General features: G+C 43.5%; 1 protein-coding gene across 2 annotated transcripts in view; it reads left to right on the top strand.

Moving 5' to 3' along the window:
* Nucleotides 1-12509, top strand: part of RMND1 (required for meiotic nuclear division 1 homolog) — a 45310-nt gene extending 32801 nt beyond the window's left edge. For both annotated transcript variants that reach the window (XM_060616909.3, XM_060616910.3), the window contains 2 exons: nt 11711-11827; nt 12295-12509. In XM_060616909.3, the coding sequence (XP_060472892.2) occupies nt 11711-11827; nt 12295-12336 (159 nt within the window). In that variant the 3' untranslated portion in view covers nt 12337-12509. The remainder of the gene's footprint in view (nt 1-11710; nt 11828-12294) is intronic.
* The last annotated feature ends 9017 nt before the right edge of the window (nt 12510-21526 follow it).

Below are 21526 nucleotides of genomic sequence, written 5' to 3'. Positions count from 1 at the left end.
ATAAGCTCCTTTCCCGTTCCCGCACACATTCAGGGCTCTGTTCACTTGTTTTCTGTTCTGGTTTGTCTCTGTCATTTGTGTGGGGTCATGTCCATTGCTCTGCCTTTGAGGTCACGGATTCTTTTTTTTTTATCACCTTCATTCTGCTGCTGAGCACATCGCTGAATTTTTTTATTTTGCTTATTGTACCTTCCAGTTCTAAAATTTTCGTATGATTCCTCTTATGTTCTCTCTTTGCCGAGACTTTGGTTTTTGGTTTTTTTTTTTCTTTTTTTTCATTTGTTTCAAGCATGTTCATAATTGCTTATTGAAGCAGTTTCGTGATGACTGCTTTAAAATCCTTGTCAGATGATTTCAGTATCTGATTTATCTTGATGTTAGTTATCTGTGGATTGCCTTTTCTCCTTCCCTCCAGCCAGTTTAGCACCTTTAATTTCCTTCATTGCCTAAAGGGTTATGTTCAAGTGTTTTTGCTTTCATATACAAGGACCTTCATGTTTCCTCCTCTTTTTCAGTCTTCTTTCCTACCACTTCCCCAGTGCATCCGATGCCTAGTCAAAAATAAATGACTTACAACTTCAGAAACCCACCATGGCTCATTGAATGTTATGGCAGCTCTGGTATCTACATATTTTCCCCCACACCAGACGCTTCCCCCTGAAGAACAACATCGAAGTTGTCTATGTAGTTGTCACTGACCTGTATAGTACCAACTATAGTTGTCCCTGAACTTGCTACCACCTCTGTCTGTATGGGCGTCTTCCAGACAGGCGAGTAGAGGTCGCTGCCAGTGGTCAGGGCACGAGGCCCACCCTAAACCGTGTTGCTTTTAGCTACCGTGAAAAGATTGATCACTGATACCATAAGATTCGAATTTCAGTGGCCTCCAATACGATTTTAGGTACTAAGTCTACCCAGACAGGATCTGGCAATCCAGATGTCTGGTCAGACATGAAAAACATTGGACTTGCATAGCTGTGGACTGTGCCTACAGGCTGAAGGTCCAGGGGCTATAAAAGGGATGCCCAAAGCTTTACAGAGTTGAGGGCTCTCCTGTGGTTATACTCGTTAGCTATCACTGCGAAAAAACTTGTTGCAAACCTGAGTGGCTTCAAACAGCACTTACTGTCCCAGAGTTTGAGGAGTCCGGAATCCGGGTCCGGCTCAGCCCGGGCCTCCGGCTCTCACGAGGCTGCAGTAATCTCCGGGACCAGCTGGGAAGGCGAACTTCCTAGTTCACCCCTGTGTCGTCGACAAGATTCAGTTCCTCCCAGGCCGTTGGGCTGAAGCCTCAGCTCCTCCTGAGCTCGTGGCCAGAGGCCTCCCTCCGTTCCCGGCCCCGTTGTCTTCTCCGTAGAGCAGGCAGCCCGTTTCGTCTGGGCAAGCGGGTGAGAGGAAGGGGGCAGAGCACCTCCAAGACAGACTCAGTCTCTCGTAGCCTCGCCAGCGATTACGGCCTGCTTGCTTTTGCGGTATTTTTGTCAGACACAAGTCACAAGGGGAGCCCACGGTCCAGGGGAGGGGACTGCACAGGGGTGTGAATTCCAGGTGACAAGGATCTTTGGGTGACGTCTTAGAAGTCTGCCTAACATAGACTTCAGGTTTTGAAAGAGAACGTTTTAGAAGCCTACTTGGTAAGCGCTGTGACCCACGTCATCCTCTTGCTGCTGCGACTTCAATGATCCCCTGCTTCGGGCCACCAAAGGCACTGCCAGCAAGCACCTACTGCTCCCACGTGCAGGATCCTCCGTAAGCCAGCTGCCACTGCCACTTGGCTTGGGCAAGAAGGATGATAACAGACTAACCATCTGATCTCTAACCTGGAACGTGGCCATTTTTCTGTGTCTCTTCTCACTATTCAAGATGGAATTCTTGGCATCGGGTCTACAACCGAGGACACCTTGAACGAAGAATACCTTGACAACCAAGTGGACAACCAAATGGTCAAGTGCAAGCATAAAACTCTCAGAACAGAAGGGCTGTGTAGGCTCATCCCCCTCTACTCGGAGGATGCTGAGCGTACTCTTTCTTCCAGTAGTGAGGCCGGTTTGAGATTGAGTCTCTCCGTGAAAGGATTGACACGTAACCACTGTTACACAGCGGCAGTTGGGAGAATCCACTGCTAACCCAGTCTCTAGAACCCTAGACATGTGGAGAAAGCCCTGTGCCGTGCCAGCTAGACAAGGCACCAGTCCCTGCGGGTGGCTGTATTTATAGCTCCAAGATTTAAAATCTCTTGAGAAGAAGTAAATCAATTCATTCACAGACAACAGGATCTTGTATGTAGAATGTCCTAAAGAATCTACAAAAAAGCTAGCTACAAGAACTAATTAGCAAATTTCTCAAGGTTAAAAAATCCAGGGTCACTATATAAAAAATTAACTATACTGCCAATGAACAATTGGAAAATGAAATATTTGAAATACCATGTACAATATGGTCAAGACCTCAGATTATATAGGAATAAATTAAAAAAAAAAAAGATCTGTACCCTGAAAACTACAAATGTTGGCTGAGAAATTAAATGAAGACATATCCCATGTATGTACAACAGAAGATTCAGTATTATGAAGAAGTTACTTCTGGAAGTTACCCTGTAGATTCCAACTCAGTCCCAAGCAAAATGCCAGCAGGCTTTTAAAAAATGTATTTTAGAAGTAACAAGCTGATTATAAAATGTAAATGCAAGGGGCCTAGACTAGCCAAACCAACGCTGAAGAAAGGACAAAGTTGTAGGACTTTTATTATCTGATTTTAAGGCTTGCGGTAAATCAAGGTACGGTAATCAAGACATTTGACTCTTGGTATAAGAATAGACATATAGATTAATGGAACAGAGTAGATTTCAGAAACAGACCTGTACACATATAGGCAATTGATGTTTTTTCTTAGGTGATTGATTTTTGACAAATATAAATCAGCTCAACAAATGGCTGGAATAATTGGATAGCCATAAGTTAAAAAAAAAAAAAAAAAAAAAAAACTCTAGGGGTACCTGGGTGGTTCAGTTGTTTAAGCATCCAACTCTGGATTTCAGCTCAGGTCATGATCTCACTGTTTGTGCAATGGAGCCCCGCCTCGAGTCCCGAGCCAGGCTCTGTGCTGACAGCACAGAGCCTGCTTGGGATTCTCCCTCTCTCTGCCTCTCGCCTGCTTGCACTTGCATGATCTTGCTCTCTCTCTCTCTCAAAGAAAAGAAAAAAAAGAGAACTCTATTCTTTACTTCACACACATGGATCAGAGACTTAAAAATATAAAAACTAAAATTATAAAACTTTAGGAATAAAAAATAGGAGAAAGCCTCCTGACCTTCAGGCAGGCAAAGATTTCTTAGGGAAAAAAAAATGAACCTTGGGGGGAAAACTTAGTCAAAACTAAAAACTGCTCCTCGAAAGACATTGCTAAAAAAAAAAAAAAAAAAGAAAAAAAAAGAAAGACATTGCTAAGACAAGCCACAGGCTGGGAGGAGATGTTCTCAGTATGTATTCCTGACAGAGGACTTACCCAGAAAATCTAAAGAACTCTTTCTACTCCGTAATAAAAGGACAGCCCAATTTTTGAAATGGGGGAGAGATTTGGACACCTCACAAAAGAAAATAATGCAAGTGGCCGTATGAACATGAATAAGATGTTCAGTGTCCTTGTTCACCAAGAAAGTGCAAATTAAAACTACAATATGAGGGGTGGTCAGTCGGTTAAACGTCCCACTCTTGACTTCAGCCCAGGTCATGATCTCATGGTTTGTGAGTTCGAGCCCTTCATCGGGCTCTGCGTTGTCAGGGTGGAGCCTGCCTGGGATTCTGTCTCCCTCTCTCTCTGCCCCTCCCCGCTTGCTCACTATCTTTCTCAAAAACGAAAACAAAAAAACTTTAAAAACTACGATGTGATATCACTACACACCCATTAGAATGGCTAAAATTTAAAAGACTGATACCAGGTATTAGTAAGAATGGGGGGGCAATTGGAATTTTCATTACTCGTGGAAATATAAATTGGTACAATGGCTTGGCAGTTTCTCATAAAACCAATCATTGTCTTACGAGAAGACTCAACAATTCCACTCCTAAGTATTTTACCCAGGAGAAACGAAAATGTGTCCTCTCGCTGTTTTATACACAAATGTTCGTAGCAGCTTTATTCATAATAGCCCCAAACTAGAAGAAGTCAGGTGGTGCCCATCAGTAAGTGAATGGATAAACCAATTGTGGTATATCCATCCAGTGGAATACCACTCAGCAATAAGTTAATTACTAATACATGCCACAGCATGGGTAAATACCAGAATCATTATGCCGAATGGAAAAATCTAGACACAAAAACAGATGTGCTGTGTTTATGGGATTTAGAAAGGCAAATCGAATCTGTAGTTACAGAAAGTGGATCATTGATTCCCTGGAGCTCGGGATGGGTGGGTGGATGGGACCTTAGTTTTCATAGGAGCACAAAGGAACTTTTTGGGATGATGGAAACATTGCAGGGACAGTTGCAAGGATATCCGTTTGTCAAAAGTCTTCCAGTTGTATAGTTAGAAAGGCTGCATTTTATTGTATGTAAATTATGCCTCAGTAAAGTTAACTTGAAAATAAAGTCTCTTATGAGAATTCCTTAATGACACACTAACGGAAAACATCAGTGTTGATGAGACAAATTTCACTGGGGGCAAATCGGAGAGCACTCAAAGTTACTGCTCTTGGGTATCTCTTTTTTCTCTTGGAATGGAGACTTCTGGTGGAATCATGATCATTGTGATGGGGTCCAAAGCCATTGCCACCAAGCAGATGCAGACCTTCTCTGCCTCTTCTGATAACCAGCCTGCTGTGCTTAATTGAGTCAGTAAAGTGAGCAGTGACCAAGATAACCAGCTGCTTGGAAGCTTGAGCTCAGGCACACTCCCCCCACCCCATCCTGTCTTCCCTCAAACCACGGTTCTGTGATATCGATGCCAAAGGTGTCTTTCACGTATCCTTCGTGGACAGGAGTACCGGAAAGGAGAAACAATATCATGGTCACCAATTAGGAACGTGGTTTGAGCATATGGCTCACCGAAGTATCAAGATAAGGATGTCTTTCAAGAACTGAATATGAACACGGCATTCAACAGGAAAGCCAGAGTTGAAATGAGAAATGTCAAAGGAGGGTCAGTAATGAAGACAGAAGTGCAATGAAATAATCAACTAGCTGGACAAGAATCAAAATGCTGAGAAGGAAGGGAAAAGCTGGAGAGAGTGCCAGTGCATCATACTCTGTTAAACCAGGAGGGGTATCTCGGGGCTTCCCTGGGCACAGAGCTCCTCCCGTGGAGACACCATGGGAAGGTTGACTGTGCAGCCCAGAGAGCAGGTGGGGTAGGGTCCAGTCAGTCCCCAAATTGGGTAAGTCCCGGAACAGGTCCGTTCTGTGGCAGTTTTGTTTGTTTTTTTTTTTTAAATCTCGTACGAACTATATTTAACTATAGTACTACTGGCTTCTCAGTCCTTAACTGAGTACACAGGGAGGATGCATACGTTGCAGTTCATCAGAATAAGGGTCTGTTTAAATGTGGCACCATCATCTATCTCTAGCTTAAGTTCTTTCAAGTGGATGTGATTTGATTCGTTTGATGCTTTTGGGCCAGGACCATCTCTGGTTGCATTTTGCCTGAGGAGCCCAAAGGTCGCCTCCTAGGAAAGGTTTCCCATCGGGTCTGTGCCTCTGTGCTCCTGGAGTTCTTTGTACGTATGTCCCAGGGGCAGCACTTCACACGCTGCATCTGAGTGTTCTGCTCACGTGCGCGGACTGGGTTCCTGCTGAGGTCCCTCTTCCTGGTTTGTGGCCACCTTCTCAGTGTGGCCTCACGTGGCAGAAGGAGAAAGTGCTGTCCGGTGTCTCTTCCTCTTCCTGTAAGGACACTAATTCCATCGTAGGGGCCCCACCCTCGTGACCTCATCTCCACCTGATCACCTCCCAAAGGCCCCATCTCCAGATACCATCACCTTAGGAGGTAGGGCTTCACCATAAGAATTTAAGGGGGATACAAACATTGTGTAATACCAACAGTCCCTGAAAATTCACTTTAATTTTTCTTTAGGAGCTAAAATTCAAGATTGATTTTAATTATCTTTATAAATTACATATTTCTACCACATCTCTATTGGATTCTATGTTAGGAACTGGGGCAAGACAGCTAAAAGTAGAAGTAGCAATGTATTAGAGGGAAAGGGACTTCTATGAAATTGGAGCTATACTCGTGGGATTCCCCCTCCTTCCTTACAACACAGCAGCAAAGGGGATAGAAGCTGCTTTCCCCAAATATCTGAATATATGGTAGGCACACCGGAGACAGAGGGATGATTTGGCTCGTGGGCCCAGAGGGCAAGCAAGGTAGGTGGACTGGGACCTCTAGTAGGTAAATGCCTTCTAAGCATGGTGGCCACGTGGGTTTGAACTACATTCCATTGTATATAATGGATTTGGATGTTCTGTTTCTGAAAACTCCTTACATAGCAACTACAACGCGCATCAGAATTCCTTTGGTAACTGACAGTTTTTATGGAACTCTCCTCTCATTCCATTAAATTAGTCTCCCCAATAGCATAGGTGCCCTGTTACTACCACTGTCGTCTACGTGGCTTGATTGAGTCATTACAGCTAATTGTTCATCATCTCCCAGCCCCACTCTGAGCCATCTCTTTGGTGTCAAACCTTCCACGTGAGTTAGCAAGCATTCCTGAAAGTTCCCAAACTACATTTCTCAGGGTACTTTCTTAGCATGCCAAAGGCAGTTAAGACTAGTTATGTGAAGATTATTTAGAAGGAGATAAAAGAATTTAACGTTCCTTAGCGCGCTCAACGCAATGCTGGCACCGTGTGTGATACAAAAAAAAAATTAAGAACCGGTGCTGCCCTTGAACAAGGTTTACAGTGTTCCAAGAAGACGTACAGGACAAAGAGAGTTAGTGGTGGTGTCACGAAGAAGCTGTTCCTTCTTCCAGTTTGTTGTTGGGTTTTTTCCCAGGGGAAAGAGTCTTGAGAAAAATCAGAGTGATAAGCACGAGATGTGCGGAAAGCCATCCAAAAAGTTGAGGGTGGAGGCGAAGTCCTTTCAGCCGCTATTAGGGCTTCAGTGGGGAAGTCGGAGAGGGGTTGCACAAGTGCAGTCGCGCCAGGAAAGCCAGGTTGCGGTGGGCCCCTCACCACACCGGTCCGTCGGCGGCCCCCAGTCCTGTCGCGGGTTCCTTCCGTGACTTCCGCGCCCGTTTCTTCCTGACGATTTCCCAATAAGTATATCTGACCTCAGTTTCCTGTTTGCCTTGTTACCATTGCTGCTTCATCGCCTGCGAAATCCCACACGTCCTCCACACTCACGGATCTCCTAGCATCCCTCCGAGAGTCACTTCTGTGTGTCGCTGCCCGCCAGCGTGTAGGCTCCCTGGGGTCGGAGACCGGGATGGTCCTCTTACCCGTTATAGTCCCAGTTCTCGGCAAGGCCTCACCCAGAGCACATGCGCAGTAAATGTCTGTAGAACTACTCAGTGGTTAAGATGGCAGAATGCAACCCGTGGCATTCTCCCAGAACACACTGAACCTCCCTGTTGTCCGTTTCAGCTCGTGGCGGGACCACCAGCCTCATCTCTCTGTCAGTCAAGCAGAAAATTGAAATGCATGGTGGTTTCCTCTTTCTGCTTCATTCACCCTCCACGTCCAGGCACACCGTCCTGTCGTTTTGTCCTACGAATCCATTCATTGACGGATACTTCTTGAAAGTCCAGATGACAGGCCCTGGGCTGGTGACCACACGGGGGGGGGGGGGGGGGGGGGTGGTGGTGGTGGTTACAATGCTGACGCCTCCCTTCTAGGCCCCACCTGTAACACTCCCGGACTGTTCCGATACCTTCTTCGCTGGACCCTTTAGCTGGAAGGCAGAGATGTCTCCTCTGCCCGGCACAGTGTAGTAAATACATTTGAAGACGGAACAAAGGACCCGCAGCGCCTACAGAATAAAATCCCAACGTTACCTCGTGGTGGAGTAGGTTTCTCTTGTGCCGTAACGAGTTGCCGCCAACTGGCTTACCGCAAACGCATCGGATTACAGCGCTGTGGGTCAGAAGTCTGACGGGAGAGTCACTGAGGCAAAATCCAGGTGTGGCAGGACTGCGTTCCTTTCAGGAGGCGCCGGGCAGGAAAAGGCTTTCCTTGCCTTCTCCGGCTCCTACAGGCTGCCCACGTCCCTTGGCCTGCAGCCCCTGCCACACAGCAGAGGCGAGTTGGGGCCTCATGTGGCATCACTTGAAGCTCTTCTCGCCGTTTCCACCGTGACTACGCTGAACCCCACCTCCCCCAATAATCTAGGTTTATCTCCGTGTCTTAAGGTCAGCTGATCAGCAGCGTTCATTCTATATGCCATCGTAACTCTCCTTCTCCAGGCCGTGTGCGTAAGTCCCAGGGATCAGGGTGTGAATGCCCTTGGGGGCTCGTTTTTGTGCCTACGGCATACGGTCTACGGTATCTCTCGCAGTTGGGCACTAACTTACCTTTTTAACCTCACTTCCAAGTATTTCCAGGTATCCAGCGTGCTGTGCGTCCATGCGGTTTCCTGTGTGACATGCTTTCCCCAGGCCCCCTTCCTGTAGCTCCCCGCCCTCTCCTCCCAGCACCTACCTGTTTAGGGCCCACTTCACATTTACCACCTCTGTATACCATGCCTGTGTTCTCCCTCGTGTGTGCATGTAACGTGAAGGACGCTATAGCGAAGTGAAGTAGGAAGCGTGCGCTAGTGGGGACTCCCTTGCACAAACCACGGGAAAAGTTTCAGCGCTGCTTTATCACCGTGTACTGCCGAGAAAAACCAGGCCGGAGTGTGGGAGCAAGGCATGCATGTCTCGCACAGACCCAAACGGGTCACTCGGGACTCTCTCTCCTGAGCACCTTCTGTGCCAGGTTGGCCTCCTCCTTGCCTCTCCGTGGCCTTCTCTGGGGAATGGGGGGAAACAGGTGTGGGGAGAGGGACTGTCCAAGTTGACATTTCGGTCTGCCTGGCAACTTCAAGGGATCGGGACAGGTGTCCAAGCTTTGACCAGCCGTGCGGTGAGAGAACTGGGCATTATGGTCGGCTAAGCCTGGGTCTTCTCCCCAGCTCTTCCACCCTGGGGCCTTGGGGAGGAGGCCTGGGGAAGGTGCCAGGTGGGTGCTGACATCATGACGGGCAGTATCGCACGGTTGAAACTCGTGCAAGAGGAACCCCCCAAGGTGGGGGGCAGGAGGGGAGGGTGCCGCGTGGACAGCAGAGGATTGTGAGGCAGAATGAAGTGCCTGACACCAGGGGACAAGGTGCTGTAGGGGCACCGAGGAAAGAGCAGGCTGGAAGGCTTTCTGAACATTGCTCAGGACCCCACCGTCTAAAATGCGATTGGACCACATGATCTGGGATAATGTTATCAAGAAGGCAATGAACGGTAAAATGCTTACAAAGCTGTTGAACAGCCGTTTAGAATGAAAACTGATGCTGCGGGGGGGGGGGGGGGGGGGGGGCGACGGCGATGGATCCCTTCTTGAATAATGAATAGTTGATGAAGACCTCCCTCTGTAGTACTAAGGAATGCTAAGTAGGGAGTAGATTCAAGACTGTCCACGGAGGGGCTAACTGTAGGGAGTGGGGATTAGAGATCAAACATCTCCACCCCAGGTGACTGGGAAGATAAGGACCTGATTGGAAAAAGGAAACCCAAGGCGAGGGATAGACTTGAACAGGATGTCAGTTTTCGTTTGAGAAACATTAAATTTGAGGTGTGGGCAGGAGACCCGGAAGATGTTTTATAGGAAGAAATTCAGTCAGAGAAGGGTGCCTGGGCGGCTCAGTCGGTTAAGTGTCCGACTCTTGATCTCCGCTCAGGTCCTGATCTCAGGATCATGCGTTCAAGCCCTGAGTTGGGCTCCTCGTTGGGCATGAAGCCTACTTAAAAAGGAAATTCAGTCGAAGAGACCAGCATTAAACATTTATATTTGGGAGTAGAAAATAGTTAAGTCTTTCCCAAAATGTGGGATACATAACACTTGTTCGAGAGATGAATTTAGGTGATACAAGGACCCTGAATTAACATCGAAGCAAGTCCGAGCAATTTCTCTCAGGAGAAACACTTAGTTTGGCTGTCGCGGTTCTCGATAGGCCGTCTAACGGATGCGACTCTCCCACTTCCCCAGGTGTCAGGCTCAGCCTCCTGTTGGCAGCATAGTTTCACGTCGAACTGTTGTCCATTTATGGCAGTGACCCTTTGCTTTTAAAATAGACATATTAAGCAGAGCCTTTGGAAATCATGTAATGGTGCAGCTGGAACACACACATCACATATAGTGATGGGGGGGGGGTGATGGTGGGATCAAGTGACAAAAGTTTAGGGAGCATCTACACAAACCAAAGTGGGTGAGATCGTGCAAGCAGAGTGCAGAGCTAGAAGATGAGGAGGACAAGATCAGGACTTAGGGAAATGCTATCTAAAAGCAAGAGGAGGTAGAGAAACCCCAGAAAAAAATGATGGTCAGAGGTAGAAAACTTAGTTCTTAGGGGAGAAAAAGTCAAAGGAAGTGTGTATTTCAAGGTGGCGTCAAATGTTTAACAGGTTTATAACCAAGAAAAGTTGCCATTTACCAATTAGGACATTTGGAGGTTTCAGGGGGGTTGTAATACGCAGCTTCTAAGGGCTGAAGAATAAACTGAGTGATGAGGTGGTGGAGGAAGGAAATGCCAGTTTAGTCAAAGGTGAAAGAAAATGGAAGAGGGTGGGGCCAGTGTCTTGAGAGAAGCAAGCCTGGGGATGAGCAAGTTTACAGACCAAGATTGAACAGCCAGTAGGAACAGGGGGGAAAGAAAGTAGGAAAGAAAGGAGAGGAAAGGAGGCACTGTCCTAAACATTTATACAGAGGAGAAACTACATAATGCCCAGCCTGGAAACATGGTAAATGTATGCTTGAGTGTGGTCCCACGTGCTCTCATGATTAAGGCGATGTGACGCTCTGTGCAGAATCCTTATACATATGGCACACTGACACATTTCCATTAATCCCCAAACATGCATCTGTGAGGATGGCCTCAAATTTCCAGACCAGATCCACACCACCCCGTAAAGTTATCAAAGGGAAACGATTTTTTAAAGGTTTCCAGATTTTCCAACTTCCAAAAGAAGGTGAAATACAGAGATTAGGGAGGTATAACTACCAGGAGTCACATCCAAGTCTTAAATTCAAAGACTCTGAACCCACCCCAACCAGCCTGTGGCGAGGCATCGGAAACCAGGACCTCTGCAGTTGAGCACTGAAAGCAGTGCCATCTAGTGGCAAGTATGCAGCAGGTCAAGTGGTCAAGTTTGGGGGGGATGGGCAGCTTTAGTAGAAGGTAATGGTTGTTTGTCATCTTCAGGCCATGTTTTGGCCACAAAGCATGTTCTGACCACAGAGCATGTTTCGGGTTTGCCTTTCTTAACTGCTAAAAACCCAAGGGCAGCTACCAAAAGCTAGGACTCCAAAATCTTGGGCTGTAAGAGCTTCAGTATGCAGAGTACTTCTGCAGTCAAATCCGTGCTTTACAAAATGTCTCTAGAGTCACAAGAGGCAGGGAGGGGAGAGGCCTAAGGGACAAGAGTATACCTATTTCAAGCCTTTAGAATTTTGAGATGTGACCCTTTTCTTAGGCCTGTTGAAATGTAAGTACAGGACCCTTCCTAAGATTTTTCTGATGCAGGTCATGAATGAGAAACTTCAACACTGCATGGAGCTGACCGATCTAATGAGGAATCACCTGACTGAGAAGAGGGCACTCCGCCTGGAGTGGATGATCGTCATTCTGATCACCATCGAGGTAAGGATCTTTTCAAAATGAAAATAAGGGTGCCTGGCTGACTCTTGCTGGAGCGTTCAGCTCAATCTCAGGGTCGTGGGTCTGGGCCTCATTTTGGGTGTAGAGATTACTTAAAAAAATAAAAATTAAAAATCTAAAAAAGTAATAATGTGACATAGAAAATGATAGTGGAGAAGAACATGGCTTTGTCCTAATTACTGAGTTTATTTGGAAGTGAGGCAAGTTTCAAGTGGCTATGGCAATATTGCAAATGCACCAAGTGTGATTCTTGGAGAAGTTCCATTTTTAAAGACAGCATTTAGAGAATGTTCTAGCTGCAAATTTATAGGCCCTTTGCCTCAGATCTGCAGCTTGCCACATGGGAAAGACTACAGGAGCATTTTTCATTAATCACAATCTTGGAAAGTCATTTAGTTTGTACAAATGATTTGCTATGAAATTAATAAATCTCATTTTATCACCCTAAGGTAATGTTTGAATTGGGACGAGTATTTTTCCTGATCAAGTGATGGCCAAAGAAAAGCATCAGTGCAAGGGATATTAAAGTTCTGCAATCAAAAATAAATGCTCACTGTTAGGGGAATCTCTTATTTAGTAGGTATTTAATTTTTTTTAATCAAAAAGTTGTGATCTTTTTTAGCTCCTAAATGTATTGCTGCTTGAATAAAAATTATGACAAATCTGGCGTTGAGGTCTTTAACTGAGAAGCTGAAAGGAAGGTATTTTTAAAGAACTGTGGAAAGCTTAGTACCTAAGAAATCTAGGCAGATACTTATTAAAGCCAAAAGGCTTAGATTTTGGACACTACCCATCATCTTTCTCCAGGAAATCCCAATCCTAGCCCTAAGTTCCCATACAGGAACTCTGGAGTGTTGGGAGTGAATACATAAAATACAGGTTTGTGATGACAGAAGTGGAATGTTCTTTACCTACTTTGGATGACATAATTTCAGGATAACTGCTCATTGACATTTCTCCTCTTCATTAATCAGTACTGTCCATCCTTTCACTACCTACCTAGTCAGAATATTCTTCCCACAAACACTTTTCATTTCACACATATTTTGGGGAAATGAAAAAATGCCATAAAGAACTTGACATTTATGTGCTTATTACCATCTTGAACTGGTAAACATTTTTTTTAATGTTTATTTTTGAGAGAGTGCAAGCAGGGTAGGGGCAGAAGAGGGATAGAGCGTCTGAAGTGGGCTCTGTGCTGGTAGTAGAGAACCCGACATGGGGCTTGAACTCACAAACTGAACCATGAGGTCATGACCTGAGCCAAAGTCGGACCCTTAACCGACTAAGCCACCCAAGAGCCCTGATACACAACTTTTTAAGTAAGCCCTTTTTATCTTCGTTTTTATGCATAACCCCCACTTGCCCCACTATGCTTCCCACCACAATGAATTTAAATGTTCTAGGTTTTCTTCATACATTATACAGTTGACCCTTGAAAAAATGGGGGGTTAGGGGCACCAGTCCCCCACATAGCTGAAAATCCGTGTATAACTTTTGACTCCCCAAAAACTAGTTTTGGCCTGCTGACCAAAAGCCTTACCAATAAGTCAGTTAACACATTTTTTTCTTACATGTATTATGTACTGTAATCTTACAATAAAGCAAGCTAGAGGAAAGGCTGAAAAAATGCATTTACATACTATACCGTATTTATGGAAAAAATCCACCTGCACAGGAGTGGAACTGCACAGTTCTTACCTGCTGTTCAGTGTATATCTCTGAACACAGTGTTACTGTTCTAAATCGAGACACTTATTTTGCAACTTAACTGCTACAGTGTTTCACCAAGAGAATACATATTTATACCCTTACTGCTGGTTTTTATGTACTTATTTGCTCTAACAGTGCAAAGGTAAACATCCTGGCTTATTTTCAGTTCACTGCAAGAGTTCTTGAGCAGCAATCTGGTAGGTACGTTTCCCAAGGCTTCCCAAGGAACACATGGACATCGATAGTTCAAGAACAGCTTTCTAGACCTAAGTTCCATGTCAGCACTCAGAAAACGGCCGTGCCTATGTGTACACCTGCAGTCAATGTACCAACCTATTCTTTCCGAGCTTCCCTTCTCACACTGTACAGAAGACATTTCTCACCCATCTTGAATCTCAGTTCCATCTACTGTATTTAAAAACCTATAAATATATTTTAAAACCTTCCAGGAAACCAACAAGAAGACAAATTTGAAATACTGGCCAACAAAGCTTCCTAATTTAATAGGGATCATATAATCCCCCACCTATTAAGAAGGGCATTTCCGATAAAGTTTTACTTCAATTATCAGTATGTACTCTACTGTTTGGGTCACCTTTGTGTTAATTGTAACAATTTTAACAACAAAAACAAACACCTGGTGTCTCGTGGTCCAGACAGATTCTAACATTTCAGCTTATATACAAGTATGCTGCAAAGATCAAAAGGATAATCAATAAGACCTTCAAGCGTAAAAATTTATTAGGTAGACATTTTTTGGGAAAAATATAACATTTTCCATAAGTCTGAATCGCTTACTTATGTTTAAAGGTTATCATGGTAGCCACCAACTCATTATGGTAGTACATTGCACTAGATACATTAAAGGCAGATATAACAGATTTTTAAACATCAACATCTGATTCATCAGAAACTACATTTTTCAAATACTTAAATTCATGCTAAAAGCTTCAACTTTTAAAAGTTATAGAGAAGTTTTTAAAATTATCTTAGGTGTAACAGAAGCAAGGAAGTGTTTCACGATCACAATTTCTGTAAGAACAAAATGACCAAGAAATCCTACCAGAAGACTAAAGAGAGCCTCAAGTTAACTACATTCACCAGTAGTCCTGGAAGCACTCTTCAAAATGGGATCAAATTTCTATCACTCATGAGAGGACAGTGGTTAAGACCAACCTGCATTCGAATTCTTCACCACCACCTGCCAGCTGGATCACCTTGGGCCAATCACTGAGTCTCTCTGGGTCTGTTTTTTTCCATCTGTAAAATGGGTTTAATAGTACCACTACCTGATAGAGTTGCTAGGAGTATTAATGGAATTAACGCAAGTGAAGCCTAGAGTTTACTGTTCCTACCATCCATCTGAGCAAAAATCCCAGTATGATCCTGAGATTAAATGGAGGTTGAAGCAAATCACGAGGACTCCCTCTGAGTCCAGTTAACAGCATGAGAGACTTAAAGACAGAGGTTAGTAAACCCTGCACCTAAATGGATGAAGTGTTGTTCAGTAAATATAAAGTAGTATTTCCACTGTTCCCAAATGAGTCGGCTGTTCAGCGCGAGCCCCAAAAGGCTTGGAAACTCTACACAATTCCCACGCACCAGGCAGCTGCCCATAAGCATTCTGGGTGCCTCCTCAGACAACCACGGCAGTCAGAAGTAGAGATGTTCTGACGTGTAAAATCAATATATTGTTGCTTGCAGAAGAAAGATACTCCCCTAATTTAAGTACTCCCTGGTCTTTCTACCACTTACAGCAGTTTTTTCCAAAGCGTGATGCTCAGACCAACTGCATCAGCGAACACCTGGGCGTCCATGATTTACAGATTCCTGTGTTTTGCAGTCAATTTCTGAGGCTGCAACTCAAATGTTTTTTACAACTCTCCAAGAGGTTCCCATGCTCACTAAACTCGGAGAACCACTAACTTAAGAGACTTTTTATCGGCTTGTCCTCAGCTTACAGATGCAGATGGTCAGTAATTCACTAGCACCTCTTGCTCCGTTTAATGTACTAATGTGTCTCTTCGGGTGATTCAGTTCTCACCTTCCCCAGCCCCATCCCCTCCCCTCGCGCTCCTCTGAGCCCCGCTTTACAAACCGCGTGTGGCCCCTGCTGTCAGATGGTGGAAGATGAGCAGAGGAAGGTTTTCCAAGTGCTTCCGATGCTAATCTATTAACTTTCAATTCTGGCCATTGGTTCTGAATTGCCATTTCTGTAAGGAAGATTTAAGGTCACTAGTCCAAATTCCCTTTCCTCAGAGGTTTAACAAAGCGGGATTTTGTTAAAATCTTTAAAGGCCACATTTTTTCACTCATTCTGCACAACATGAAACACAGGAGCTAAAATGTATGTGAGATTTACACATCACTATTTGAACTGAAAAACCCAAAACAAGAGATTATGTTAAGTATAAACTTGACTTTAACTTGGCTTCCACACAAGTCTTGGAAACTTGCTTACCACAACTGAATATTGCTAACATAAAAATATGGATTCTGCTTCTTGAACTCATCACATGAAGACTTACAGAGGGCAACAAACTACCAAAAAATGATGTAATTCCAGTCAAATCTAAGCCACCAGGGTGCTAATCTTTAAATTCAGAATACTGATCTTAATCTTAAAAGCCTCATGTGGTCTGGGTTCTGGTTACCTTAGAGATTTTGACTCTAAGCGCTCTGATGGCGGGGAAGATTAGTTTGAATACTTGTCCTGTGGTTCACGAACTGGAATCCCCAAATTTTATGGGGCCCTTTCAGATCCTGGATTTCCCAGCACTGAGGGGTTTCCTGCAGCAGCCAGACTTTCAGTGCTAGGCTGGGAAAGGCCCGGGCAAAGCAGCCAGCTGGTTATCCTATCTTCAGGCCACATTCTAGACATTAATGTTTAGACAGACAACTTTTTCAAATGAGGACTCTGTTGCCACTCTGAACAGCTTTAATATGGATAAACTACTGAAAACAGGAATCTCCCCTACCAAGGATCAATCATTTTCATAAAGAAAAACAAGCCAGTATCGTACACAGACACACAGTTGTTATCAGGGGAAGTCGTTTTTCCCTATAAATTTCATCACTGATTTCACCTTCAAGCGTAAAAATCCCAAGTCAAATGCAACTCTATAAGCAAAAATTCAGATTCACATTTGTTTTTTAGGAAATACTTCTAAATTACACTAAACGTGACACATGTTCAACGTCACCCAACTTGGCTGGGAAGCCAGTCTCAAAAGGCTACATATTATAGGACTCCATTTATGTAACATGCATGCTAAAGGGGACAAAACTGATGAAGAACCAACCCGTGGGTGCCGAGGAGGATAAGGGTGGGAGGAAGAGCAAGTACATAAAAGGACAGCACGACAGAGTTGTTTGAAAGCGGCAGAACTGCTCTGTATCCTGACTGTGGTAGTGGTTACACAAATATTCATCTATGTTAAGTTCACAGAACTGTGCACCAAAAGAAAAACATATTTACAAATTGCTTTAATCAGTGATTATTTCAAAAATATGGTAATGATCTTATCATAGACTGAGGTATTGTGCTAAGCTCCCCTACACACACCTTCTTACACTTACACAAACCTAGGAGATAATTATTATTCTCCCTATTTGAGTAAAACAAAAAACTGAGGCTCAGAAATAAAGGAACATGCCCAAAGCCAAACAGCTTAAGGTACAGAGCACGATACCAACCTACACTTGACTTCACCACATAGTAGCCTACACTCTGACCCCTCTGTTCATAAATACTAACCACTCTGTCTCTTCCAATAATGCCAGAACGCTATTATTAAGTCTCCTCATTCTATTCCTAACTCAACACATTACAGACAACATGAGAATGTGCAGATGAGCAAAACATGATTCTAGAGCAGCACGGCCCAACAGAACTTTCTGCAACAACAGAAATGTTCGACATCTGTGCTGTCCAATATGGTAGCCTCTACCCACATGTGGCTAGTGTGACATTAACTTACATTGCCACATGCAGCTTATAGCTACTTAACGGGACAGCACACTTCTAGAAAAATAATGTGAAAAGAACACGCACGCCACAGAAAAAAGCAACTTTTCAAAACATGATGGCAACTCAAAACAATAAAACAATTCAGGGTAAATGTACAATGAAGAAGTAAAGCTAAGAAATGTACAACCACCAAACATGTGATGAAACTAAGTCTATTTTTCAAACATTATTCACCCTTCAAGATTCAGTTTTGTGGGTTTTTTTTTTTTTTTTCAACGTTTATTTTTCAGAGACAGAGCACAAGCGGGAGAAGGGCAGAGAGAGAGACACACACAAAACCAACGCAGGCTCCAGGCTCTGAGTTGTCAGCACAGAGCCCAATGCGGGGCTCAAACTCACAAACCATGAGTTCATGACCTGAGACGAAGTTGGACGCTGAACCAACTGAGCCACCCAGGTGCCCCAAGATTCAGTTTAAATACCAACTTCATTTATACTACACCACTGCACTTTGAACACGTATAGTGTAGAACAAACTGTATAGTAAGTATATGACTGTCCTCCCCCACTGGACTGTGACCATCTTAAGAACATAGTTACTGACATATACACCACCAGCACCTCCCACCTATACCCAGAGGCTTTTTACAACAATAAACGTTTTCTTACATTCAGTTCTAGGGGAAAAAACTGACTTCTTGGGTCCTTCAACTACAGATTCTGCAAGCATCTGAGCACCAGCAATATACAGAAAAGGAAGTTCCTGTAAAGAATTTACAGTAGGGATGGGAGATACAAGATATAGATAGACAACAAGAAAAGCAATCATGTAAGTATGTGCTTTAGGGCAGAATAGCAACTGTCAGGAGTCCTGATGGTAAGAGAAACTGGAAAGCAGTTTAAGAACAAAGTAGCCATTATCAATCCGGCAACAGCAAAGGTGTAAGATAATTTACTGTATCCCCCAATCTATTACTCAGGAAAGTCTACTGAATTTTTTTTTTCAATAAAACGAATTTTTTTTCAATGTTTGTTTATTTTTGAAAGACAGAGCATGAGGAGGGGAGGGCAGTGAGAGAGGGAGACACAGAATCTGAAGCAGGTTCCAGGCTCTGAGCGGTCAGCACAGAGTCTGACACAGGTCTCCAACTCACGAACCAGGAGATCATGCCCTGACCCCCGAGTCAGATGCTTAACCGACTAAGTCACCCAGGTGCCCTGAGTCTACTGGATTTAAAAGAAATCAATCCAGGAAAGCCTTAGAAATTTACCCCAGTTCACTCACACTACCAATGTCAGGGTCTCTGCTCTTGTACCACAAAGCCAAAACCAGTCTTAGAATTAATCTTTCTAGATCCAAAGTGTCCATGACAATTTCACAGCAGAAAATGGTAGAACTTTCTTTCACACTCAAACCCTGATTTTCTTTTTTTATAACCTTTTAGGTCCTAGAAACGTGCTATTTGGAATAGTCAATCTCAAGATCTGTATATAGGCAGCATCTGGAGCTAACAGTAAATAAAAGTTTGAATTCATTTGATAAGTACATTTTGTCTCCTCTAAAAATCAATGGGGAAGGGGTGCTGGTATGAGGAGTCTACAAATTCATAAAGAATCGGGCATTATCTGCAGGCCAAACTGGTTGAAAGTATTACTATTATGTAGAAGATCGCAAACTAGGAGACTAGAAAACAACAGTTCTATACTATAACTTCTTTAGATTTTTAAAAATCACCAGCCAGTTTTCTCAATCAGCACACAGATTATTCATGACAAAAATCAGAGAAAAATCAGTTTAGTTTTCCTAGACTGAACTGCCTTGGGCTGGTTAATTACTTAACTTCTCTGAGCCTCCCTTCTCAAATTTAAGATGGAGGGCTTGAGACTAGATGCCCTCAGAGAAAAAACTGACTTAATTAACTACGATAATTACTTACAGATTGACTTCAACAAGCCTTCTGGTTCAGTCCTAATTCACCCATCAACAGGAAAAATACAGAACTGTGGCAGTTATTAAAACAGATCATAAATTCTCTGATACTCCTCCCTTCAAGACACAGAGCTTAATTCCTCCGCCCTTGGCTGTAGGCTGGACTTAACTCTAACTAACAGCATGTGGCAGTGGTGTAGCTTCCTCCTTGCTCTAGCTAGGATCCCTCACTCTGAGGGAAACAGACTACCACCATGCTGTGGGGACACTCAAGCAGTCTGTCGGAGAACTGAGACCCACCGACCGCCAGCATTAACCTGCCAGAGGGTGAGCCACCTTAGAAGCAAATCCTTTAGCCCAGTCAACATCTTGACTGTAACCTCATGAAAGACCCTGACCCAAAACCACCAGGCTAACCTAGTTCAGATTCCTGATCCACAGAAACCGTAAGAGATAAGCAAATATTTACTGTTTTAAGCCATGAATCTTGGGGTAATTTGTAACAGCAAGAAAACTATTCTACCAGTTTTTTTCAAAAAGTGGGCTTAGATTCATTGGTGACTGATGAAATCAATTTAAACCACCACAATCACTTTTTAAAAAAAACGGTAGAATGGATTACATAACTCAAAATACCAAGTCCTATCTCCTGATGGCTGTTTAAATTTTACATGTATGTGTGTACCATCTTCAGATTGTAATCAAAAAGGTCTGAAACCCAAAAGCCGGGCACCTGAGTGGCTGTCAGTTAAGCCTCTGACTTCAGTTCAGGTCACGATCTCCCAGTTCAGTTCAGTTCATGAGTTTGAGCCCCACATCTGGCTCACTGCTGTCAGCACAGAGCCCCCCACCTTCGGAGCCGCTGTCCTCTCTCTGCCCTTCCCCCACTTGCACACTCTATAAAATGAAAGAAAAGAAAAGAAACGAAACGAAAAAGAAAAAGAAAAAGAAAAAGAAACAGAGAAGAGAGAAGAGAAAAGAAAAAAGAAAAGAGAAAAGAAAACACAAAATCCAACACTAACAGCAAAACAAAAAGTTCCCTGAAGTATCAGGAATCCTTGAGGGAAAATGGTCTCAATAACAACCAACTATAAAATAAGCATTTCCTATAAACTTTATAACCAAACCAACAAAATATAAGACACTTTCAAAATACATCTTATCTGACTTATACGTTAAATTTAATGTAAAACACAGAAGGCGTGGTAGACTTAATAGCATGTAAAAAGCATGTCATTTTCCTAATTCAAGGTTACCTGGGAGGACATCCTTCATGAAATTATGTAGGGAAAAAGCTGCTTTGGGATCTACCCACATCTATTATTTCCTCTATTACTTTTATTATCAGTGTTAAAGGAAATTCCATCTTCCACTTGAGCACTCACAGTCAAATTTTGGCCAAAAAAAAAAAAAAAAAGGTTAAGTACAGCACTATTAAATTGCTTTCTGACCACTGTCAGAGTCTCACTGAAATTATCCTCTTCAGAACACAAGCAAGTGCATATTCTTCTGACTGTATTTCAGCATAACACACATCAAAACTTTCAGCAGCACATGACTGCAGAATATTTATGCATAACTCACTTTTGATGAATCCACTTAGATTATCTGCTTACACTGTGATTTTCTTTGAGGTAAAATGTGTGAAACTATTTTTGAACTCCTAATTTCCCAAACTTATTTTGAAAATACCAAAATAAGTCAGTACATAAGCACTCAACATATGATTTAACTTCTATTTTTCTTACTACTCAGGGCATTTGTGGCTCTCTCACAACCAGACTGACAGCTCTCTTAACCCAATCCTGAGATACACTATTAGTCCTTCTTTGCAAGGACTATTTTTTCCCCAACCTCTGCCTATGTATTCACCTAAATGTTTCTACTTCAGCAAGTTATAGAAAGCAGATATAATTTGCACAGCTTTCCTTATAATGCTATTACTTTATGCTGGTGACTAAAAATCAAAAGAAGTTGGCAAAATTCAAGTAACATGCCTATGCCTTGAGAGAACCAGCAGCCAATCAGCCCTGTTCTAAAATCCAGAACAGCAGCTCTTGAAGAGAAA

The sequence above is a fragment of the Panthera onca genome, chromosome B2 (genome assembly GCF_046562875.1).
Source record: "Panthera onca isolate mPanOnc1 chromosome B2, mPanOnc1 haplotype 2, whole genome shotgun sequence".
Classification (NCBI taxonomy): domain Eukaryota; kingdom Metazoa; phylum Chordata; class Mammalia; order Carnivora; family Felidae; genus Panthera; species Panthera onca.
This window is presented reverse-complemented; position numbering and strand designations above follow the sequence as displayed.